Below are 25,000 nucleotides of genomic sequence, written 5' to 3'. Positions count from 1 at the left end.
TGGAATATATCCCTCTAAAGATGTATAGTCAAAGTAGATGTTCAGAGTTATTTGAATTATTTTTTCTGTGATTATATTATCAATTTAAAATATAGTTAAGTTCCTACTAAACTACTTTTTAATAGATTTCCTGTAAAATTGGTTATCTGTAAAACTACTAAAGTAGACATAATAATTTAAAATGATATCATAATATATAGTAATAGGAAACTCTAGAATAGAGAATATGCAGTTTTTATCTTTATAAGGCTTTAAACTCATACTTTATTTTCAAACTGGTGTTATTTTTTTATTATTTAAAATTAAAAATGTTGAGAAAAATGACATCAAACAATCCCAGTTGTAAGCCAGAACAATTGTGTTTGTGAACATTTTAAACAATGCTCTTCTTTTGACTGATAATACAATTCAAGCATTAATCTTTAACAATAGATATAATTGTTCAGGGTGCTTTAACTCACTCCTAAAAACTATGGCTAGTGTTTTCCTGTATTTACACCCAGAATAGAAAGATATTATATAAGTCCTTGTTCTTCATATTTAAAGAATGCCTTTTCATGTGTGAATATTCTCACTGGAAAGGGAAAAAATATTTCTCTTAATAATTGAGCATTTTATATTTCTAATGTGAGACATAATAGCCATATTCAGTCTTGCATTCTGATTAGTTATAAACATCTTGCTGATTAAAATGCCGGGTTAATGGGGACAGGAACTGGGTTTTGTGCTTATTGTATTTCCTATACACTAGAAGTGAGCACTGCAATACTGGATGAATGAATAAATATGATGCTTTGTGTTTATATGATATGTAATTTCTAGTTTGAATAATATGGTTGCACCTTTTCCTTGACAAAAGTATCTAATGGAATGGGACTTAGAGGAGATCTTATCCAAATTTGTTTGTTACAAATCTCAAAATCACTGTGTCTCACACTGAATCCCCCATCTTTCTTTAGCTTTTTATCCCCGAGTTCCCCTTTTCTGTTAATAGTATCATTATCCTCTTAGACATCAGACCTGAAATCTTAGTCACTTTAGTCTCTCTCCTGTATGTGGGCATATAAATATTCATATACGATGTTGCTCATTCTGCCATCTCAGTTTCTTGCTTGTATCTCCTTATTCCTTATCCCCTTACCAGCACCCTGATGGAGGCACTCATTACCACTCATATAACAATCCTCTGACTAACTGAAGGAATTAAGAATATTGAAAGTGAAAAGAGATGATGGGGTCGGGTGAGGAACAAGAAATATGTCTTTTTTTTCTCTAAGATTTATTTTTGGCTGCACTGGGTGTTCGTTGCTGCTCAAGGGCTTTCTCTAGCTGTGGAGAGCTGGGGCTGCTCTCTAGCTGTGTTTCACCGGCCTCTCATTTGGTGGCTTGTCTCGTTGCGCAGCAGAGGATCTAGGTGCCCAGGTTTCAGTAGTTGTGGCATGCGGGCTCTAGAACGCAGGCTCAGCAGTTGTGGTGCAGGGCTTAGTTGCCTCCCAGCATGTGGGATCTCCCCAGAGCAGGGCTCAAACCCATGTCCTCTGCATTGGCAGGCTGATTCTTAACCACTCGACCATGAGGGGAGCCCAGGAAGTTTGTCTTAAACTTTCTGATGGGCTGTCAAATGGAAGAGGGATTGATTTCAGAAAACACAGCTAGGAACTGTTCGTGGAAATTATCAGGACAGAGACTTTTGGTTTTATATGTCATTCAAACAAGTGTAGGTGTTTAGAATTGTTAGTGGAAATTATCAGGACAGAGACTTTTGGTTTTATATGTCATTCAAACAAGTGTAGGTGTTTAGAATTGTTGTTGTTTAGTCACTAAGTTGTCTCGACTCCTTGTGACTCCATGAACTCCAGCACGCCAGGCTTCCCTGTCCTTCATTATCTTCTGGAGTTGACTAAACTCATGTCCATTGAGTCAGTAATGCCATCCAACCATCTCATCCTCTGTTGTCCCTTCTCCTCCTGTTCTCAATCATTCCCAGCATCAGGATTTTTTCCAGTGAATTGGCTCTTGGCTTCAGGTGGCCAAAGTATTGGAGCATCAGCTTGAGTATCAGCCATTCCAGTGAATGTTCAGGATTGATTTCCTTTAGGATTGATTTGTTTAATCTCCTTGCTGTCCAAGGAACTCATTATGTTAGTAGAGAATAGAGAATAGTTTAAAATATTATCAAACTTTTAAACTTATAGCTGTATATTCAGCTCAGTACAAAGCTCATTATATACTGAGTCCCCTGTCTTAGGAGTGTTCACTCAGAGACTGGTTGAATGCACTTGGCAAGGTTGTTCTAAAGGAAATTGTGCTGCTGTATGAGTGGATGAACCTGATTAGTGATTAATAAGTCCAAACCAGAGAGCAGATCAGATTCCTGGGAGAAGAGTGATTATTTTTTTTAACTTACACATTTTCTTTCACTGCTGCTGCTGCTGCTGCTAAGTCGCTTCAGTCGTGTCCGACTCTGTGCGACCCCAGAGACGGCAGCCCACCAGGCTCCTCCGTCCCTGGGATTCTCCAGGCAAGAACACTGGAGTGGCTTGCCATTTCCTTCTCCAATGCATGAAAGTGAAAAGTGAAAGTGAAGTCGCTCTTTTGTGTCCGACTCTTAGCGACCCCATGGACTGCAGCCTACCAGGCTCCTCCGTCCATGGGATTTTCCAGGCAAGAGTACTGGATTGGGGGGTGCCATTGCCTTCTCCGACTGCTCCCACCCAAAAAGTGGAAGATAGAATTAGGAGAAGCTACTGGTAGATTGGAGTAGCTTTCTCAACTCACATCCATTGAGTTAGTGATGCCATCCAACCATTTCATCCTCTGTCATCCTCTTCTCCTCCTGCCTTCAATCCTCCCCAGCATCAGGTTCTTTTCTAAGGAGTTGGCTCTCCTGTATTCCAGGAAGATTCTTTACTGACTGAGCTGTGAGGGAAGCCCCTGTGCTTCACTGTCTCCCAAGAGTTTGCTTAAATTCATGGCCATCAAGTCAGTGATGCTACCTAACCATCTGATCCTCTGCCACCCCCTTCTCCTTTTGCCTTCAGTCTTTTCTAGCATCAGGGTCTTTTCCAATAAGTTGGTGCTTTGCATCAGGTGGTCAAAGTATTGGAGTTTCAGCTTCAGCATCAGTCCTTCCAATGAATATTCAGGATTAATTTCCTTTAGGATTGGTTTGATCTCCTTGCAGTTCAAGGGACTCTCAAGAGTCTTCTCTAACACCACAGTTAGAAAGCATCAATTCTTCAGCCCTCAACCTTCTTTATTGTCCAGCTCTCACATCCATATGTGATTACCAGGGAAACCGTAGCTTTGACTAGACGGACTTTTGTTGGCAAAGTAATGTCTCTGCTTTTGAATATGCTGTCTAGGTTTGTCATGGCATTTCTTCCAATGAGCAAGCGTCTTTTAATTTCATGGTTGCAGTCATCATCTGTAGTGATTTTGGAGCCCAAGAAAATAAAGTCTGTCACTGTTTCCACTTTATCCCTATCTATTTGCCATGAAGTGATGGGATGGGATGCCATGATCTTATTTTTTTGAATGTTGGGTTTTAAGTCAGCTTTTTCATTCTCTTTCACTTTCATCAAGAGGCTCTTTAGTTCCTCTTCACTTTCTGTCATAAAGGTGGTGTCATCTGCATATCTGAGGTTATTGATATTTCTCTTGGCAGTCTTGATTCCAGCTTGTGCTTCCATCCAGCCTGGCATTTCACATAATGTACTCTGCATGTAATTTAAGTAAGCAGCATGACAATATACAGCATTGACGTGCTCCTTTCCTAATTTTGAACCAGTCTGTTCCACGTCTGGTTCCAACTGTTGCCTCTTGAGTTGCATACAGGTTTCTTAGGAGGTAAGATGGTCTGGTATTCACATCTCTTGAAGAGTTTTCCACAGTTTGTTGTGATCTACACAGTCTTTAGCGAAGTCAATGATGTAGAAGTAGATGTTTTTCTGGAATTCTCTTGCTTTTTCTCTCACCCACTGGATGTTGGCAATTTGATCTCTGGCTCCTCTGCCTTTTCTAAATCCAGCTTATACATCTGGAAGTTCTCGGTTCATGTATTGTTGAAGCTTAGCTTGGAGGATTTTGAGCATTACTTGGTGACTCATGTGAAATGAGTGCAATTGTGCACTAGTTTGAACATTCTTTGGCATTGCCCTTCTTTGGGATGGGCTTCCCTTGTGGCTCAGCTGGTAAATAATTGCCTGTAATATAGGAGACCTGGGTTTGATCCCTGGGTTGGGAAGATCCCCAACTTGGGGAGAAGTTGGGGATCCCCAACCTTGGGAGAAGGTAAAGGCTACTCACTCCAGTATTCTGGCTTCGAAAATTGTATAGTCCATGGGGTCACAAAGAGTTGGACACAACTGAGTGACTTGCACTTTTACTTTCTTTGGGATTGGAATGGAAATGGACCTTTTGCTGTCCTGTGGCCACTGCTGAGTTTTCCAAATTTGCTAGTTTATTGAGTGTAGCACTTTCACAGCATCATCTTTTAGGATCTGAAATAGCTCAACTGGAATTCCATCACCTCCCCTAGCTTTTGTTCGTAGTGATGCTTCCTAAGGCCCACTTGACTTTGCATTCTAGGATGTCTTGCTCTAGGTGAGTGATCACACCATCCTGGTTATCTGGGTCATGAAGATCTTTTTTGTACAGTTCTTCTGTGTATTCTTGCCACTTCTTCTTAATATCTTCTGCTTCTGTTAGGTCCCTACCATTTCTGTCCTTTATTGTACCTATCTTTGCATGAAATATTCCCTTGGTAGCTCTAGTTTCCTTAAAGAGATCTCTAGTCTTTCCCATTCTATTGTTTTCCTCTATTTCTCTGCATTGATCTCTTAGGAAGGCTTTCTTATCTCTCCTTGCTATTCTTTGTAACTCTGCATTCAGATGTATATAACTTTCCTTTTTTTCCCTTGCCTTTTGCTTCTCTTCTTTTCTCAGCTATTTGTGAGGCCTCCTCAGACAACCATTTTGCCTTTTTGCATTTCTTTTTCTTGAGGATAGTTTTGATCACCACCTCCTGTACAATATTACGAACCTCCGTCCATAGTTCTTCAGGCACTCTATCAGATCTAATCCCTTAAATCTATTTGTCACTTCCACTGTTTAATTGTAGGAGATTTGAGTCTCACCTGAATGGCCTAGTGGTTTTCCCTACTTTCTAGAATTTAAGTCTGAATTTTGCAATACAACTCATATGTGAGGGTAAATGTCTATTTAGTACCAAGTTTTTTTTTTCATTTCAAATTTAAGAGAACACATAAATAGTACATTTTATTTATATCATCATTACACAGTAGCTGTTCATTGATTTAGTGTCTTTAAATGGAGGATGCAATCCTGAAGAATTCTAAGAATGTTTGCAAGATGTATACTTGAGGGAAAACTACCAAATCAGCTTCTGGATATGCATGCGTGCTCAGTCACTAAGTCTCTTTGCAGGCCCATGGACTGTTGCCCATCAGGCTCCTCTGTCCATGGAATTTTCCAAGCAAGAATACTGGAGTGGGTTGCCACTTCCTCCTCCAGAGGATCTCCCCAACCCAGGGATCAAACCCACGTCTAATGTGTCTCCTAGGTTGGCAGGCGGATTGTTTACCACTGAGCCACCCGGGAAGCCGCTGAATATACATATCCTGCCCTTACTATGTTTCTTGTTCCTTTTCTCAATCTTTTTATCTCGTATTGCCATTTACATTGCTTAACCCTTAGCTCCGAAAGAGGACAATCCAAGTAAATATTGCTTGTACTCTCCCTTTCTTCATATTTGCTACTTAAAACCTTTCTAGGTTTAAAAGCTGAACATTTTTAGGCTGGTTTTAGTTCTGTGCATGAAGATAGAAGACTGGCAAGTATAGGAAAAGAGGGAGTAGAAGTGAGTGTAACAGTTGATGTTTCTGTAAACAAAGAACTGAGATGGAGATAAGAAATAACAACAGAGATGCAGGCCAACATATTGAGAGACATTCAAGGTCAAACAAGGGATTGATATTTGTTACTAAAAAAGGAAGCAGGTAGAAAAGGTTGCTGCTGCTGCTGCTGCTAAGTTTCTTCAGTTGTGTCCGACTCTGTGCGACCCCATAGACAGAAGCCCACCAGGCTCCTCTGTCCCTGGGATTCTCCAGGCAAGAACACTGGAGTGGGTTTCCATTTCCTTCTCCAATGCATGAAAGTGAAAAGTGAAAGTGAAGTCGCTCAGTTGTGTCCGACTCTTCGAGACTCCATGGACTGCAGCCCACCAGGCTCCGCCGTCCCTGGGATTCTCCAGGCAAGAACACTGGAGTGGGTTGCCATTTCCTTCTCCAGTGCATGAAAGTGAAAGTGAAAGGGAAGTCGCTCAGTCTTGTCTGACTCTTAGCGACCCCATGGATTGCGGACCACCAGGCTCCTCTGTCCATGGGACTCTCCAGGCAAGAGTACTGGAGTGGGGTGCCATTGCCTTCTCCTTGACTTACATACATGATGAAAAAATGACTATCAATAAGTGAAGTGAACATCCATCATCTTGTATATACAAAACTAAAGAAATAGAACATTTTTTTTCTTGTGGTGGGAATTCTTACGATTTACTCTCTTAACAGCTGTCATATATAACACACAGCAGGGTTAATTATATTTATCATGTTGTTAATTCCATTCCTAGTACTTATTTATCTTATAACTGGAAGTTTGTACCTTTTAACGGCCTTCATCCAATTCCTTCCTTCCAGTTGAGACTTCTTCTAACGCACAGGGTGCAGGTTCAATCCCCAGTTGGGGAGGCAAGTTCCCATAGGTCTCGTATCTGCCCCCCTCCAAAAAAAAAAAAAATCCAAAACATAAAACAGAAGCAGTATTAACAACACAATTCAGTAAGGACTTAAAAATGGTCCACATCAAAAAAATCTTAAAGAAATATATATATTTCGGTAGACTGAATGGCTGTGAGCATGAATTTATTCTTTTTCCCCTTTCCAGGTCTCATCCCCCTTTGTTTAAGGAAAAACAAAAATTATCAATTAACAAGGAATATCCTCCAAGTCATTTTATTTAGCCAAAGCTGCTCTAGGAAACTAGATTGAGGAAGTTAAGTTTTGCAAATGACTAAACAGCTGAATCTGATGTCTTTAGGAACCACAAGAATAATGCTGTTTATCTTAAAAAGGAAAAAGCACTTCATCTTAGTATTTTTATCTTTCTTATAGGCTGTTTAGCAATTTTGCAACAGAGTGTCTTCTCTGTAGATTTCTTAATTGAGCAGTTTCAGTTTTGTTAAGAGTTGAACATAGCCTGGACACATTTATAATTTGTGTATAGCCTGAACACATTTATAATTTGTGTATTAAGTTTTTCATTTGAGCAACTTATTTTTCAATAAATAATCTTGTTATTTTAAAAGAAGCTCAATGTAAATAATAAGAGAAGTACAAAAAAGGAAGAAATAACATTGCATAATATCAACATTTTTAAAATTAGTCTCACTGTTAATCATATCTTGTTATATAGAGCTTGTCCTAATGTTTAAAAAATGACCTCACATCTCTTAGAGTTTCCGCTTTTAACATTATGGACTTCTAGACATTTTTTTTTTTTTTTTCGGAGAAGGCAATGGCAACCCACTCCAGTGCTCTTGCCTGGAAACTCCCATGGATGGAGGAGCCTGGTAGGCTGCAGTCCATGGGGTCGTGAAGAGTCAGACACGACTGAGCGACTTCACTTTCACTTTTCACTTTCATGCATTGGAGAAGGAAATGGCAACCCACTCCAGCGTTCTTGCCTGGAGAATCCCAGGGACGGAGGAGCCTGGTGGGCTACCGTCTGTGGGGTCACACAGAGTCGGACACGACTGAAGTGACTTAGCAGCAGCAGCAGACATTTTTTTATGCGTGTGTATTTGTGTGTGTGTAAATGTATGTACATACATAATACATGTGTAGGTAGATGTCTAAATTGTATTTATCCGGTTCTTTTTTTTCTTTCACTGCATGTCCTGGTGATATTTTAAAAAATTAATTAATAAACAATTTTTAGAGCAATTTTAGGTTTACAGCAAAACTGAACAGAACGTATACAGAGTTTCTATATACCTCCTCCCCACAACACACATGACTTACCCACTTAAAAAATCCTGCATCAAAGTGGTATATTTGGAACAACTGAAGAATCTTTGACATGTAAGTATCACCTAGAGACCATAGTTTACATTAGGATTCACTTTTGGTGTTGTATATTCTGTGTTTGAAGAAGTGTATAATGATGTGTATAGACAATTACAGTATCATATAAAATAGTTTTTCTGCCCTAAAAATCCTCTATGTTCTGCCTACTCATTCTCTCCCTCTAACCCCCCAGCCCCTGGCAACCACTTCTTACTGTTTCCACAATTTTGCCTTTTCCAGAACACTATCTGGTTGGAATCATGTGGTATTTAGCTTTTTCAGATTGTCTTCTTTTACTTTACATTTAGTTTTCCTTGATATCATTTAATGGCTTGATAGCTCATTTCTTTGTAGTTCTGAATAATACTCCATTGTCTGTTTGTACTCTGGTTTATTTATCCATTCACTTACTGAAGGATATCTTGGTTGTCTCCAAGTTTTGGCAGTTATAAATAAAGCTGCTATAATATCTGTGGGCAAGATTTTGTGTGAGAATAAGTTTTCGTTTCATTTGGGTGTATACCAAGGAGCACAATTACTGGATCTTATGAGTATGTTTGGTTTTGTAAAAAAAAAAAAAAACAACTACCAAACCATCTTCCAAATTAGCTGCATTCCCACCAGCAGTAAATGAGAGTACCTGTCCTTACCAGCATTTAGTGTTGTCAGTGTTTTAGATTTTGGTAATTCAAATCACTGCAGATGGTGACTGCAGCCATGAAATTAAAAGACACCTACTCCTTGGGAGGAAAGTTATGACCAACCTAGATAGTATATTGAAAAGCAGAGACATTACTTTGCCAACAAAGGTCCGTCTAGTCAGGGCTATGGTTTTTCCTGTGGTCATGTATGGATGTGAGAGTTGGACTGTGAAGAAAGCTGAGCGCCGAAGAATTGATGCTTTTGAAGTGTGGTGTTGGAGAAGACTCTTGAGAGTCCCTTGGACTGCAAGGAGATCCAACCAGTCCATTCTGAAGGAGATCAGCCCTGGGATTTCTTTGGAAGGAATGATGCTAAAGCTGAAACTCCAGTACTTTGGCCACCTCATGCGAAGAGTTGACTCATTGGAAAAGACTCTGATACTGGGAGGGATTGGGGGCAGGAGGAGAAGGGGACAACAGAGGATGAGATGGCTGGATGGCATCACTGACTCAATGGACGTGAGTCTGAGAGAACTCTGGGAGTTGGTGATGGACAGGGAGGCCTGGCGTGCCGCGATTCATGGGGTCACAAAGAGTTGGACACGACTGAGCGACTGAACTGAACTGAACTGAATAACATACAAAATTATATTTGTCATGTTGTGCATTACATCTCTAGTACTTTTAAATGGAAGTTTATATCTTTTGACTGTCTTCATCTAATTTCTTCTCTCCTCACCCCTTGCCTCTGGTAAGCACAAATCTGATCTCTTTTCTTTGAGTTTGTTTTTGACATGTAATTGACTGACAACTTTTGTTCCTGTTTTACAATACAGTATAAGCGATATCATGTGATATTTGTCTTTGTCTGGTTTACTTCACTTCATATGATATTCTCTAGGTCCATCTATTTTGCTGCAGATGGTATTATTTCATTCTTTTTTTTTTTTTTTTACAGCTGAGGAATATTCCATTGTATATGTACCACATCTTTATCATTTATCTGTCAGTGGACATTTAGGTTGCTTCCATGTCTTCAGTTCAGTTCAGTTCAGTGTCTTGGCTATTGTAAATAGTGTTGCAATGAACATTGAACATCAGGTTGCATTTTGAATTGCGGTTTTGTCTGCATATATGTCCATGAGTGAGATTGCAGGATCATATGGTAGTTTTGTCTTCAGTAAGTAGTGTTGAGAAAACTGGACAGCTGTTTGTAAAAGAATGAAATAAAAATAATACAAGCAACTCCTACAGCTCAACTCCAGAAAAATAAACGACCCAATCAAAAAATGGGCCAAAGAACTAAATAGACATTTCTCCAAAGAAGACATACAGATGGCTAACAAACACATGAAAAGATGCTCAACATCACTCATTATCAGAGAAATGCAAATCAAAACCACTATGAGGTACCATTTCACACCAGTCAGAATGGCTGCGATCCAAAAGTCTACAAATAATAAATGCTGGAGAGGGTGTGGAGAAAAGGGAACCCTCTTACACTGTTGGTGGGAATGCAAACTAGTACAGCCACTATGGAGAACAGTGTGGAGATTCCTTAAAAAACTGGAAATAGAACTGCCTTATGATCCAGCAACCCCACTGCTGGGCATACACACTGAGGAAACCAGAAGGGAAAGAGACACGTGTACCCCAATGTTCATCGCAGCACTGTTTATAATAGCCAAGACATGGAAGCAACCTAGATGTCCATCAGCAGATGAATGGATAAGAAAGCTATGGTACATATACACAATGGAGTATTACTCAGCCATTAAAAAGAATACATTTGAATCAGTTCTAATGAGGTGGATGAAACTGGAGCCTATTATACAGAGTGAAGTAAGCCAGAAGGAAAAACATCAATACAGTATACTAACGCATATATATGGAATTTAGAAAGATGGTAACAATAACCCGGTGTACGAGACAGCAAAAGAGACACTGATGTATAGAACAGTCTTATGGACTCTGTGGGAGAGGGAGAGGGTGGGAAGATTTGGGAGAATGGCAATGAAACATGTAAAACATCATGTAGGAAACGAGTTGCCAGTCCAGGTTCGATGCACGATGCTGGATGCTTGGGGCTGGTGCACTGGGATGACCCAGAGGGATGGTATGGGGAGGGAGGAGGGAGGAGGGTTCGGGATGGGGAACACATGTATACCTGTGGTGGATTCATTTTGATATTTGGCAAAACTAATACAATTATGTAAAGTTTAAAAATAAAATAAAATTAGAAAAAAATAATAAAAAAAAAAAGAATGATAGAACAGTAAAAAAAAAAAAAAGAATGAAATTAGAACATTCTCTTAACACCACACACAAAAATAAATTAAAAAATGGATTAAAGACCTAAATGTGAGACTGGACACTATAAAACTCCTAGAGGAAAACAGAACACTCTTTGAAATTAATCACAGCACTGTCTTTTTGGATATGTCTTCTAGAGTGATGGAGGTGAAAAAAAAATAAATGGAATCTAATTAGACTTAAGAGCTTTTGCACAGTGATGGAAACCATAAACAAAACAAAAAGACAATGCACAGAGTGAGAGAAAATATTTCCAAATGACGTGACTGACAAAGGATTAACCTCTAAAATATGCAAAGCAGCTCATACAATTCAATATCAAAAACCCAAATACCACCACCAAAAAATGGGCAGAAGATCTAAATAGGCATTTCTCCAAAGAAGACATACAGATGGCCGATAGGCACATGAAAAGTGCTCAACATCGCTAATTATTAGAGAAATGCAATCAAAACTACAGTCAAGTATCACCCCACACTGGTCAGAATGGCCGTCATCCAAAAGTTTAAAAATAGTAAATTCTGGAGAGGGTGTAGACAGAAGGGAACTTGCCTACATTGTTGGTGGGAGTGTAAATTGGTATAGCCACTATGGAGAACAGTATAGTGGTTCCTTACATTCTCTTAAACATTTTTGATTTAGAAGATTCATGGTTAGTGGCTTTTTAAAGCTAAACTTTTAAAATTCTAAACATTACATATATTCTCTGTGTAAGATTTGGAAAATCTGGGCAATAGTGATATAAAAATAATCAGTCACAGTTTGTTAGGGAAACTGTTGTCAGCATTTTGGTATATATTTTTTTTAAACTTCCTCGCTTCCCCCTCAGATCCCAACCAGTAAGTATTATATGATACATAAAGTTTTAGGTTTTGGGTATTGTTTCTCCATTTTCACAGACTCTTCAGGGGCATTTAAAATGGATATATAGCCCATCATATAGATTCACTATGTATAATTCACACATTTTATAAACTTTACTCCTACTTTTCCAAATTTTGTTAAATACACTTTTGGGAGGAAATTTTTTTCCTTTATTCTCGTTGTCAATTAAAGAATTCTAAATATAACAGGTAAAATACTGCTACTTTTCATTATCAGTTTGTGATTCCCTTAAACATTTTGAGGACCAATTGTGTGTCAGGCACAATTTAAGGACACTTAAAAAGTTTACTGGCTAGTGTAAGAGAATGTAAGAAACAAATGATTATAACGTGTGTGATGAGTACTGTGCTAGAGGAAGACATAGGACCCTAAGGGACTAAAAAGAGGGACTTCTGTATTGGTTTGAGGTTGGGACAAGGGTAGAAAATTTACTGATCTTACCGCAGGAGGAGAAACTTTTTTTTTCTTTTTTTTAAAAAAATTAATGTATTTATTTTAATTGAGGATAATTACTTTACTCTATTGTAATGATTTTTTGCCATACATAAGCATGAATTGGCCATAGGTGTACATGTATCCCCCTATCCTGAACCCTTGCTCCCAGCGCCCTCGCCGCACCATGCCTCTAGGTTGTCCTAGAGCACTGGCTTCGGGTGCCCTGCTTCATGCATCAAACTCACACTGGTCATCTGTTTTATATATGGTAATGTATATGTTTCAGTACTATTCTCTCAAATCTTCCCACCCTTTCCTTCTCCCACTGAGTCCAAAAGTGTTCTTTACGTCTGTGTCTCCTTTGCTGCCCTGCATGTAGGATCGTTGGTACCATCTTTCTAAATTCCATACATATGTGTTAATATACAGTATTTGTCTTTCTCTTTCTGACTTACTTCACTCTTATGGACCCTGGGTTCATCCACCTCATTAGAACTGACTCAAATGCATTCTTTTTTTTTATAGCTGAGTAATATTTTATTGTGTAGATGTACCAAAACTTCCTTATCCATTCATCTGCTGATGGACTTCCAGGTTGTTTCCATCTCCTAGCTATTGTAAATAGTGCTGCAGTGAACATTGGGGTACATGTGTCTCTTTCAATTCTGGTTTCCTTGGGGAATATGCCCAGCAGTGGGATTGCTGGGTTGTATGGCAGTTTTATTCCCAGTTTTTTAAGGAATCTGAGGAAGAGAAACTTAAACGTACTCATGATATAAGGCTGTCAAAAAGTGAGGGTAAGCCGAAAGGCATTCTAGATGGAGGGAGTGGCACACGCAAAGGCAAGGAGGTATTAGCATGTCAAGTTTAGGAAGCTTTAATATTAATATTAAAAATGGCTTCTGTCTATGGTGCATGTGAGGGAGTGGCAAGAGAGAAAGCTGAGTAAGTGGGCAGATGTAATTTCATGAAGGGCTTTGAATATCATCCTTAAGGCTGGGGTGTCATCATGAATGAGGCAGAATCGTTGAGAAACATGTTTATAGCTCTGACTCTTTCATTTGTACATCAGCAATTCTCAACAGCTCTAGCCCAAACCTCACCTTTGAGTTCCAGATCTATATATCCAACTGCCTTGATGGCCTCTTTAGAATGTCTAGAAAGTAAACTCCATGAAAGCAAGAATTTTACTCCTTCTGTCCTAAGCTGTATCTGCATTTCTTAGAACAGTGCCTGGCAATAAGTTACCCCGAGTGATTCAATTCAAAAGGGAACGATTCCTTACTATATCTCAGAGGCGTCTCGAGCTCCACATAAATCCAGGTCATGATCTTATCCCTCTAATCTGCCCTTCTCCTGATGTTGCTTGTTTAAGGGATTGGCACCATCTATTTAATTTCACAAGGTAGAAACCTGAGTGTATCTTTGACATATTTCTCTTTTTCACCTTTCACATTCATTTTATCACCAAGACCAAATGCATTTTTGACACATTTCTTCATGTGCTCATTTGTCTCCATCTCCACTGCTCTAGTCCAGGCTGCCATCTTTCTCCTCACCCAATACAATAAATAGTAAACTCTCACCCTTTACTTTTGTCCCTTTTCAGTCTGTTTTCTCTGTGTTGGAGTGTTAAAAAAATCACACAAACCCACAGAATCGGATTCTGATATTCCTGTTTGCATCCTTTGCTCTTTGCATAAAGAACAAAATTCTTAACCCAGGATGTAGGGCCCTGTGTGCTCTGGCCCATGTCTAACCCAATAGCCACACACATGTCACTTTTTTGGACTCTGCTCCTTAGTCACATTGACTTTTTAAATTCTTCTAGTGGACCATGCTTTCTTCTGCCACAATTATAATGTTTAATTAGTTACTTCTAATACATATTATAAAATGGAATATCTATTGTTAGAGAAGCAAATGTACCAATCCCATTGAGTTGATATTTATAATTCTGAAAGGATAATGTTCTGTGTGGCATTCCTTTTCTTTTATAATTTTTTTTTTTTTTGGTTGTACTGGATCTTCATTGCTGCATGCAGGTTTTCTGTAGTTGTGGAGAGTGGGGGCTACTCTTTTTTGCAGTATGTGGACTTCTCACTGTGGTGACTTCTCTCGTTGTGGAGCATGGGCTCTAGGGTCTGCAGGCTTTAGTAACTGTGGCATGTGAACTCAGTGAATGCAGCTCCTGAGCTCCAGAGCACAGTAGTGCTTTAGCACAGTATGCCAAGTAGTTGTGGCATACGGGCTTGGTTGCTCCTTGGTATGTGGGATCTTCCCGGACCAGGAATCAAACCTGTGTCTCCTGCTTTGGCAGGCAGATTCTTTACCACTGAGTACTAGGGAAGCCCCTGCATTCTTTTCTTGAAAAGAAAACTGTCTGTGAATTATTACAAATAAACTGGAGTATTTTCAGTAATAATTTGTTCCTCTTTCAGATTACATATAACATATCTCAATTTTCCGTCAAGTCATTTAAAAAACAAATGCCTATAAGCTACAGTTATTCTTGTTTTAGAGTAAGAAAGCATTGTCTGTTGTAAATTTAAGCCTTTCTATTTTTTTTAAAAAATGTGGCTGTAAGAAGGATATATAGGAAATGCCTTAATTAAAAAAAAATGATTAGGCTTTATATGAAAGCAGTGACTTAATACCAGAGAAAGCAATAGCAAGCCACTCCAGTACTCTTGCCTGGAAAATCCCATGGAAGGAGAAGCCTGATAGGCTGCAGTCCATGGGATTGCTAAGCGTTGGACATGACTGAGCGACTTCACTTTCACCTTTCACTTTCATGCCTTGGAGAAGGAAATGGCAAGCCACTCCAGTGTTCTTGCCTGGAGAGTCCCAGGGACGGGGAGCCTGGTGGGCTGCCGTCTATGGGGTCGCACAGAGTTGGACACGACTGAAGTGACTTAGCAGCAGCAGCAGCAGCAGTGACTTAATACAAGTGGAAGTCTCCATTATGAATATAGTTATCATTTCTTATGATTTCAGATCACTGTGTCTAATTACAAAAGAAACAAATCTTGGATAGTCTCACCAAAAATGAGTTGTATTACTGTTACTGTTTTTAATTGTGTGTATCTGTGGGGAGTTATTGTTTGGATTCGTGTGATAACTTTTTAAAACATTCATTTATTATTATTTATTTTGGCTGTGCCTGGTCTTAGTTGTGGCATGCAGATCACAGATCTTCATTGTGGCATGCAAACTGTTGTTTGTGGCATGTGGAATCTAGTTCTCCGACCAAGGATTGCACCTGGGCCCCATGCATTGGGAGCACAGAGTCTTAGTCACTGGACCCCCAGGGAAATCTCTTGTGTGATAATTTTTATTGTTGTGTATTTGGTATTAAATATATTTTGTAATTTAAAAATGTATAGAGTGTATTATATTTTATTCTGTAAAATGAAAAATTTGTTTGCTCATTTCCAGTTCAAATTGTATTTAATCGCTTAAGTAACTTTAGCAGGTATTATACCATAGAATATATACTCATTACTTATTTTTCTTTAACTTTTTCTTTACGTCAGAGCAAAAGACTAAACTTACAGAAGAATGCAATCAAGTGATGGCTTTTTCTTTAGAATCTGAATATGGAGGCCACAGGAACAGATGATGTCGATAAGCTGAAAACTAAATTTATATCTGCTTGGAACAACATGAAATATAGTAAGTATCATGATTTGAAAATTATATAATCCAAAGAAATATATGAAGATATGTATTATCTCCCTTATTCAGTCAGTAACAATTGCTGAGGTTTTCCTTGAATGAAATATTTCTGTAAGGAATAAAATATAATATATTCTGTATATATATCAGTTACAAACTATATAAGAATACTTCCTAAAGAAAGAGCCAAGTATCCTCATAAATATTGCTTAGAAACTCAGGCATATCATGTGGTCCTTTAAAAAGGAAAATGCCAAAGCAGATATAATTTATTCAGGTAATGGATACTACCTCAGTTTTTCAGACTCAGTTTCAGGCAGCCTCATGTCTGAACCAGGAACCAAGCAAAATAGATGTTGAACACACAAAGCAGACCATTTAAAGTTCATACTCTGATACATAACTTTCTTCTAGGAGCACACTCAGACACTTAATTATAACTTAGTTATTCTTGGTTTGCATACAAATCTGGTAAGGATCATATGGTTGTTTTGAAGCATACTTCAGACTGGAAACAAACTGTCAATGAAGAATCTTTCAAAGGTGGAGAAATACTCAGAGAATTATTGTCAACAGGAAGAAGTTCATATCCATAAAATAGGAATGGAAAAATATAATAAAACCCATAGGCAGTGCAAACTCAAGTAAAACACAGTTGGCTGTTGGCTCCTGATTCACTGGAAATCATGGCCAGCTAGCTATTTAGACAGTTAAAACTTGGTAATAACTTAACATTAATAGCTTAACATTGCGTTTTGAAGATTATAGGCATTAATTTTTTGAAAATTTGAGATAAATCATTTGCTACTAAAATTCACCCTTTCAAAATGTATAATTCAGTGGCCTTTTAGTATATTCACAGAAATGTACAACCATCGTGACTAACTCCAGAACATTTTTATCACACCTCAAAGTTGCCCTGTACCCATTAGCAGTATAAGAATACTCCCTATTCTTCACCGTCTCTCTCCAATCCCTGACAGCCACCATGCTACTTTATGCCTCTGTCAGTTCAGTTCAGTTCAGTCGCTCAGTCATGTCCAACTCTTTGCGACCCCATGAATCGCAGCATACCAGGCCTCCCTGTCCATCACCATCTCCTGTCCATCACCATCTCCCAGAGTTCACTCAAACTCAGGTCCATCGAGTCGGTGATGCCATCCGGCCATCTCGTCCTCTGTCATCCCCTTTTCCTCCTGCCCCCAATTCCTCCCAGCATCAGAGTTTTTTTTCCAGTGAGTCAACTCTTTGCATGAGGTGGCCAAAGTACTGGAGTTTCTATAGATTTGCCTCTTCTGGACTTTTCATATAAATGCTATCATGTAACTTGTGGTCTTTTGTTTTTGACTCCTTTCACTTAGCACAGTGTTTTCAAAGTTCATCCATGTTGTTGCATGTATGTATCAATACCTCATTCTCTTATATGGTTGAGTACTATTTCACTGTATGGATATATGCCGTTTTCTTTACTCATTAGTTGATGGACATTTGGGTTATTTCTACTTCTTGGCTATATGAATAGTACTGCTGTGAATATTGTGCACAAGTTTTTGTGTAAACTTAGTTTCAGTTCTCTTGGGTATATACCTAGGAGTAAAATTACTGGATCATATATTAACTCTAAGTTTAACCTTTTAAGGAACTACCAAACTGTTTGGACCATTATACATTTCTAAGCAATGTTGGAAGGTTTAAATTTCTCCATATCCTCAGCAGTACTTGTTAATGTCCATCTTTTTAATTAGATCCCTTTTAGTGAATGTGAAATATCTCACTGTAAGTTTGATTTGCATTTCCCTGATGACTATATGAAGGTAAGTGTCTTGTCATGTGTTCATTAGCCATTTGTATGTATTCTTTGAAGATATGTCCATTTAATTTTTTACACATCTTAAGATTGGGTTGTCTTTTTATTATCGGGTTCTAAGTGTTCTTTATATATTCTAGATGAAAACCCCTCAGCAAAAATATGATTTGCAGATATTCTTTCTCATTCTTCAATTGTCTTTTCACTTTCTTAATAATGTCCACTGAAGCATAAAACTTTGATTTTGATGAGGTCCACTTTGCCTATTTTTTTCTTTGTTGCTTATGCTTTTGAAGCTGTATTTAAGAAATGTTGATTAAATCAAGATCATGAAGATTTACACCTATTTTTAAAGATATTTTTTCTTTTTAGCTCTTCTATTTAGGTCCTTGATCCATTTTAAGTTAATTTTTGTGTGTGATGTGAGAAGTTCCACTTCATTCTTTGTATGTGGCTTTCTAGTTGTCACAGCACCATTTGTTTAAAAGAATATTCTTTTCCCATTGAATGGTCTTGCCACCCTTATCTAGAATCAGTTGACCATAGATGTAAAGAGTTTATTTCTGGACACTCAATTCTATTCCATTAATCAGTATGTTTGTTCTTATGCCAATACAACATTCTCTTGATTAGTTTAGTTGTTTGTGAAATCTGAAACTGGAATGTATGGTTCCTTCAATTTTGTTCTTCTTTTCCAAGGTTGTTTTAACTGTTTTGGATCTCATGCATTTTCCCTATGAATTTTTGATCATCTTATCAATTCTGCAAGAAATTCAGCTAGGATTTTTATATAGATTTTAGTGAATCTGTAGATCAGAGTATTGACATATTAACAGAATATTTCCATATTAAGTTTTCCAATTCATAGACATGGGATGTCTTTACACTTATTTAGATTTTTAATTTCTTGCCATGACATTTTGTAGTTTTCTGTGTGTAAGTCTTACACTTCTTTTGTTAAAGTTATTCCTGTTTTATTCTTTTCAATGCTATTTTATTTTTAATTTTTTTCCAATTTTTGGCCACACCTTGCAGCATGTGGGATCTTAGTTCCCTGAACAGGGATTGAATCCTCGCCCCTTGCTTTGGAAAGCAGAGTCATAACCACTGGACCACTGGAGAAGTCTTTCAGTGCTATTTTAAAGTGAATTGTCTTCTTAATTTCTTTTTATATTCTTTGTTAGTATGCTGCTGCTGCTGCTAAGTCGCTTCAGTCGTGTCCGACTCTGTGCAACCCCATAGACGGCAGCCCACCAGGCCCCGCCATCCCTGGGATTCTCCAGGCAAGAACACTGGAGTGGGTTGCCATTTCCTCCTCCAATGCATGAAAGTGAAAAGTGAAAGTGAAGTCGCTCAGTTGTGTCCGACTCTTAGCGACCCCATGGATTGCAGCCTACCAGGCTCCTCTGTCCTTGGGATTTTCCAGGCAAGAGTACTGGAGTGGGGTGCCATTGTTAATATAGAGAAATACAATTTATTTTTTTGTGATTTGATCGAGTGTCTTGTAAACTTGATCTCCTTTATTAGTTCTAATAGGTTTTTGTGGATTCTAGAGGATTTTCTGTGTAAGCTCATGTCATCTGAAAATAGAGACTTACATTCTTTTCAGTCATTTAATCTGATGGATAGGTTATGTGATGAAGATTTAATTTATAAGGTCTGGAAATTATCATACTGGTACTAACACATTTTAGCAGTATCCTGCTGCTGCTACTGCTAAGTCGCTTCAGTCGTGTCCGACTCTGTGCGACCCCATAGATGGCAGCCCACCAGGCTCCCCCGTCCCTGGGATTCTCCAGCAAGAACACTGGAGTGGGTTGTCGTTTCCTTCTCCAATGCATGAAAGTGAAAAGTGAAAGTGAAGTTGCTCAGTTGTGTCCAACTTTTCGCTACCCCATGGACTGCAGCCCACCAGGCTCCTCCATCCATGGGATTTTCCAGGCAAGAGTACTGGAGTGGGGTGCCAGAATCCCTAATCTCTGAAGAACAGAATGTTCAGGGTAACTACATGTTACCCTGAAGAAGGGTACCCTCCAGAAGGTACCTTCTGGAGAAGGACATGGCAACTCACCCCAGTATTCTTGCTTGGGAAATGCCATGGACAGAGGACCCTGGCAGGCTACAGTCCATGGGGTCTCAGAGTTGGACACCACTTAGTGACTGAGCAGTCACATGTTCTAGATAGTTTTGAGTTATAGAATAGTATTTTACTGCTAAGTCACTTCAGTCGTGTCCGACTCTGTGTGACCCCATAGACGGCAGCCCACAAGGCTCCCCCGTCCCTGGGATTCTCCAGGCAAGAACACTGGAGTGGGTTGCCATTTCCTTCTCCAATGCATGAAAGTGAAAAGTGAAAGTCAAGTCGCTCAGTCGTATCCGACTCTTGGCGACCCCATGGACTGCAGCCTACCAGGCTTCTCTGTCCATAGGATTTTCCAGGCAAGAGTACTGGAGTGGGGTGCCATTGCCTTCTCTGATAGAATAGTATTTCAGTTTGATTTTATTGATGAAAATTATTCTAAAAGGTTTAATATGTATTCCTGGCTTAGAGTTTGTATTGTATGGATGGTGTGTGTGCATGCTAAGTCACTTCAGTCATGTTCAACTCTGTGATCCTGTGGACTATAGCCCACCAGCCTTCTCTGTCTGTGGGATTCTCCAGGCAAGAATACTGGAGTGGGTTGCCATGCTGTCCTCCAGGGGATCTTCCTGACCCAGGGATTGAACCTGTGTCTTGTAGGTCTCCTGCACTGGCATGTGGGTTCTTTACCATGTGTGGTTTAAGAAGTACTAAAACATTTTTTTGAATTTATTTGGTTTTAATTGAAGGATAATTGCTTTACTGTATTATGTTGGTTTCTGCCATACACCACCATGATTCAGCCATAGGTGTCCCTTCCTTCTTGAACCTCTCTCCTACCTCCCTTCCCATCTCATCCCTCTAGGTTGTCACAGAGCACCTGCTTGAGCTCCCCAAGTCATACAGCAAATTCCCACTGGCTATCTGTTTCATGTATGGTAGTGTATGTGTTTCCATGCTACTCTCTCCATTCATCCCACCCTCTTCATTCCCACGCTGTGACTGTTAGTCTGTTTTCTATGTCTGTGTCTCCTTTGCTGCCCTAGATCTAATAGGTTCATTGGTACCATCTTTCTAGATACTGTATATATGTGTTAATATATGATATTTGTTTTTCTCTTTCTGACTTCCACCTGATTAGAACTGACTCACATGTATTCCTTTTTATGGCCGAGTAATATTCCATTGTATATATGTACCATAGCTTCTTTGTCCATGCATCTGTCATTGGAAAGGGCTTTCCTGGTGGCTCAGACAGTAAAGTGTCTGCCTGTAATGAGGGAGACCCAGGTTTGATCCCTGGGTCAGGAAGATCCCCTGGAGAAGGAAATGGCAACCCACTCCAGTACTCTTGCCTAGAAAATCCCATAGATGGAGGAGCCTGGTAGGCTACAGTCCACGGGGTCGCAAAGAGTCAGATATGACTGAGTGACTTTGCTTTACTTCACTTCTGTCAGGGGATATCTGGGTTGCTTCCATGTCCTAGCTATTGTAAATAGTGCTGCAATGAACATGTGTAGATGGGGTTCAGTTCAGTTCAGTTCAGTTGCCCAGCCGTGTCCGACTCTTTGCGACCCCAAATCGCAGCACGCCAGGCCTCCCTGTCCATCACCAACTCCTGGAGTTCACTCAAACTCATGTCCATCGAGTTGGTGATGCCATCCAGCCATCTCATCCTCTGTCGTCCCCTTCTTCTGCTCCCAATCCCTCCCAGCATCAGAGTCTTTTCCAATGAGTCAACTCTTTGCATGAGGTGGCCAAAGGACTGGAGTTTCAGCTTTAGCGTCAGTCCTTCCAATGAACACCCAGACTAATCTCCTTTAGAATGGACTGGTTGGATCTCCTTGCAGTCCAAGGGACTCTCAAGAGTCTTCTCCAACACCACACTTCAAAAGCATCAATTCTTCGATGCTCAGCTTTCTTCACAGTCCAACTCTCACATCCATACATGACCACTGAGAAAATCATAGCCTTGACTAGACGGAGCTTTGTTGGCAAAGTAATGTCTCTGCTTTTTAATATGCTATCTAGGGTGGTCATAACTTTCCTTCCAAGGAGTAAGCGTCTTAATTTCATGGCTGCAGTCACCATCTACAGTGATTTTGGAGCCCCCAAAATAAAGTCTGACACTGTTTCCACTGTTTCCCTATCTATTTCCCATGAAGTGATGGGACCAGATGCCATGATCTTAGTTTTCTGAATGTCGAGCTTTAAGCCAACTTTTTCACTCTCCTCTTTCACTTTCATCAAAAGGCTTTTTAGTTCCTCTTCACTTTCTGCCATAAGGGTGGTGTCATCTGCATATCTGAGGTTATTGATATTTCTCCCGGCAATCTTGATTCCAGCTTGTGCTTCTTCCAGCCCAGTGTTTCTCATGATGTACTCTGCATATAAGTTAAATAAGCAGGGTGACAATATACAGCCTTGACGTACTCCTTTTCCTATTTGGAACCAGTCTGTTGTTCCCTGTCCAGTTCTAACTGTTGCTTCCTGACCTGCATACAGATTTCTCAAGAGGCAGGTCAGGTGGTCTGGTATTCCCACCTTTTTCAGAATTTTCCACAGTTTTATTGTGATCCACACAGTCAAAGGCTTTGGCATAGTCAATAAAGCAGAAATAGATGTTTTTCTGGAACTCTCTTGCTTTTTGGATGATCCAGCGGATGTTGGCAATTTGATCTCTGGTTCCTCTGCCTTTTCTAAAACTAGCTTGGACATTTGGAATTTCACGGTTCACATATTGCTGAAGCCTGGCTTGAAGAATTTTGAGCATTACTTTACTAGCGTGTGAGATGGGGTACATGTGTCTTTTTCAGTTCTGGTTTCCTCCAGGCATATACCCAATAGTAGGATTATTGGGTCATGTGGTAGTTTTAGTCCTAGTTTTTAAGGAGTCTCGTATTATCCTCCATAGTGGCTGTATTAATTTACATTCCTACCAACAATGCAAGAGGGTTCCCTTTTCTTCACACCCTCTCCAGCATTTATTGTTGATTTTTTGATGATGGCCATTCTGAACAGTGTGAGATGATACCTCATTGTAGTTTTGATTTGCATTTCTCTAATAATGAGCGATATTGAGCATTTTTTTATGTGCTTATTAGCCATCTGTATGTCTTTGTAGAAATGTGTGTTTAGGTCTCTTCCCCACTTTTTGATTGGGTTGTTTGTTTCTCTGGTATTGAGTTGCACAAGCTGCTTGTATATTTTGGAAATTAATCTTTTGTCAGTTGTTTCATTTGCTATTGTTGTCTCCCATTCTGAGGATTAGCTTTTCAGCTTATTTATAGCTTCCTTTGCTGTGCAAATGTTTTTATGTTTAATTAGGTCCCACTTGTTTATTTTTGTTTTAATTTCCATTCTACTCAAGGGAGGTGGGTCATAGAGGACCTTTCTGTGATTTGTGTCATACAGTGTTCTGCTTATGTTTTCCTCTAAGAGTTTTATAGTTTCTGGTCTTAAATTTAGGTCTTTCATCCATTTTGAGTTTATCTTTGTATGTGGTATTAGGAAATGTTCTAATTTCATTTTTTTACATGTAACTGTCCAGTTTTCCCAGCACCACTTATTGAAGACCCTATCTTTTCTCCATTGTATATTCTTGCCTTCTTTGTCAAAGATAAGGTGCCCATAGGTGCAAGAGTTTATCTCTGGGCTTTTATCTTGTTCCATTGGTCTATATTTCTTTTTATTTTGTGCCAGTACCATACTGTCTTGATGACTGAAGCTTTGCTGTATAGTCTGAAGTTAGGAAGGTTGATTACTTGAACTTCATTCTTATTTCTCAAGATTGCTTTGGCTATTCGGGGTCTTTTGTATTTCCATATGAATTATGCCTTTTTTTTGGTTTTAGTTCTGTGAGAAATGCCATCAGTAATTTGATAGGGATTGTTTTTGGTAATATAGTCATTTTCACAATATTGATTCTTCGAACCCAGGAACATGAAATATCTCTTCATTGTTTATGTCATCTTAGATTTCTTTCATCAGTGTCTTATACTTTTCTGTATACAGCTCTTTTGTCTCCTTAGTTAGGTTTATTCCTAGGTATTTTATTCTTTTGGTTACAGTAGTAAATGGGATTGCTTCCTTAATTTCTCTTTCTGACTTTTCATTGTTAGTGTATAGAAAAACAAGTGATTTCTGGGTATTGATTTTGTTTCCTGTGACTTTACTGAATTCACTGATTAGCTCTAGCAATTTTCTGACACTATTTTAGGGTTTTCTGTGTGTAGTTCATGTTATCTGCAAACAGTGAGAGTTTTACTTCTTTTCCAGTCTGGATTACTTTTATTTCTTTCTCTTTTCTGATTGCTGTGGCTAGGACTTCCAAACCTATGTTGAATAATACTGGCAAGAGTGGGCACCCTTGTCTTATTTCTGATCTAGGTGAAATGCCTTTAGTTTTTCACCATTGAGATTAATGTGTGCTCTGGGTTTATCATATATGGCCTTTATTGTGTTGAGGTAGATTCCTTTTGTGCCCATTTTTTGGAAAAATTTTTATCAAAATTATTTTGTGCTGAATTTTGTCAAAAGCTTTTTCTGCAAATATTGAGATTATCATATTATTTTTATCTTTCAGTTTGTTAATATGGTGTATCATATTGATTGGTGTATATTGAAGAATCCTTGCATCCCTAGGATAAACCCAACTTGATCTTGGTGTATGATCTTTTGAATGTGTTGTGTTGTATGATGTTTGAATATGTTGAGGATTTTTGCATCTATGTTCATCAGTGATATTGGCCTATAATTTTCTCTTTTTTTGTGATGTCTTTATCTGGTTTTGGTATCAAGGTGATGGTAGCCTTGTAGAATGAGTTTGGAAGTGTTCCTTTCTCTGCAGTTTTTTTGAAGTTTGAGGAGGAAGGCATCAACTCTTTTCTGAATGTTTCATAGAATTCACCTGTGAAGCCATCTGGCCCTGGGCTTTTGTTTTTCGGCAGATTTTTTATCACAGTTTCGATTTCAGTGCTTGTGATTGGCTTGTTCATAATTTCTATTTCTTTGTGGT

The 25,000-nt window shown here is 38.9% G+C and overlaps 1 protein-coding gene across 3 annotated transcripts in view; it reads left to right on the top strand.

The window, feature by feature from the left end:
* The window catches only part of ATG4C (autophagy related 4C cysteine peptidase), a 95,995-nt gene that overhangs the window by 7,634 nt on the left and 63,361 nt on the right, over positions 1–25,000 (top strand). For all 3 annotated transcript variants that reach the window (XM_061411746.1, XM_061411745.1, XM_061411747.1), the window contains exon 2: positions 15,955–16,093. In XM_061411746.1, coding sequence (XP_061267730.1) covers positions 16,018–16,093 — 76 coding nt within the window. In that variant the 5' untranslated portion in view covers positions 15,955–16,017. The remainder of the gene's footprint in view (positions 1–15,954; positions 16,094–25,000) is intronic.

The sequence above is a fragment of the Bos javanicus genome, chromosome 3 (assembly GCF_032452875.1).
Source record: "Bos javanicus breed banteng chromosome 3, ARS-OSU_banteng_1.0, whole genome shotgun sequence".
Lineage (NCBI taxonomy): Eukaryota > Metazoa > Chordata > Mammalia > Artiodactyla > Bovidae > Bos > Bos javanicus.
Note: the sequence above shows the minus strand (reverse complement) of the source record. Positions and strands in the feature narration are given on the sequence as shown.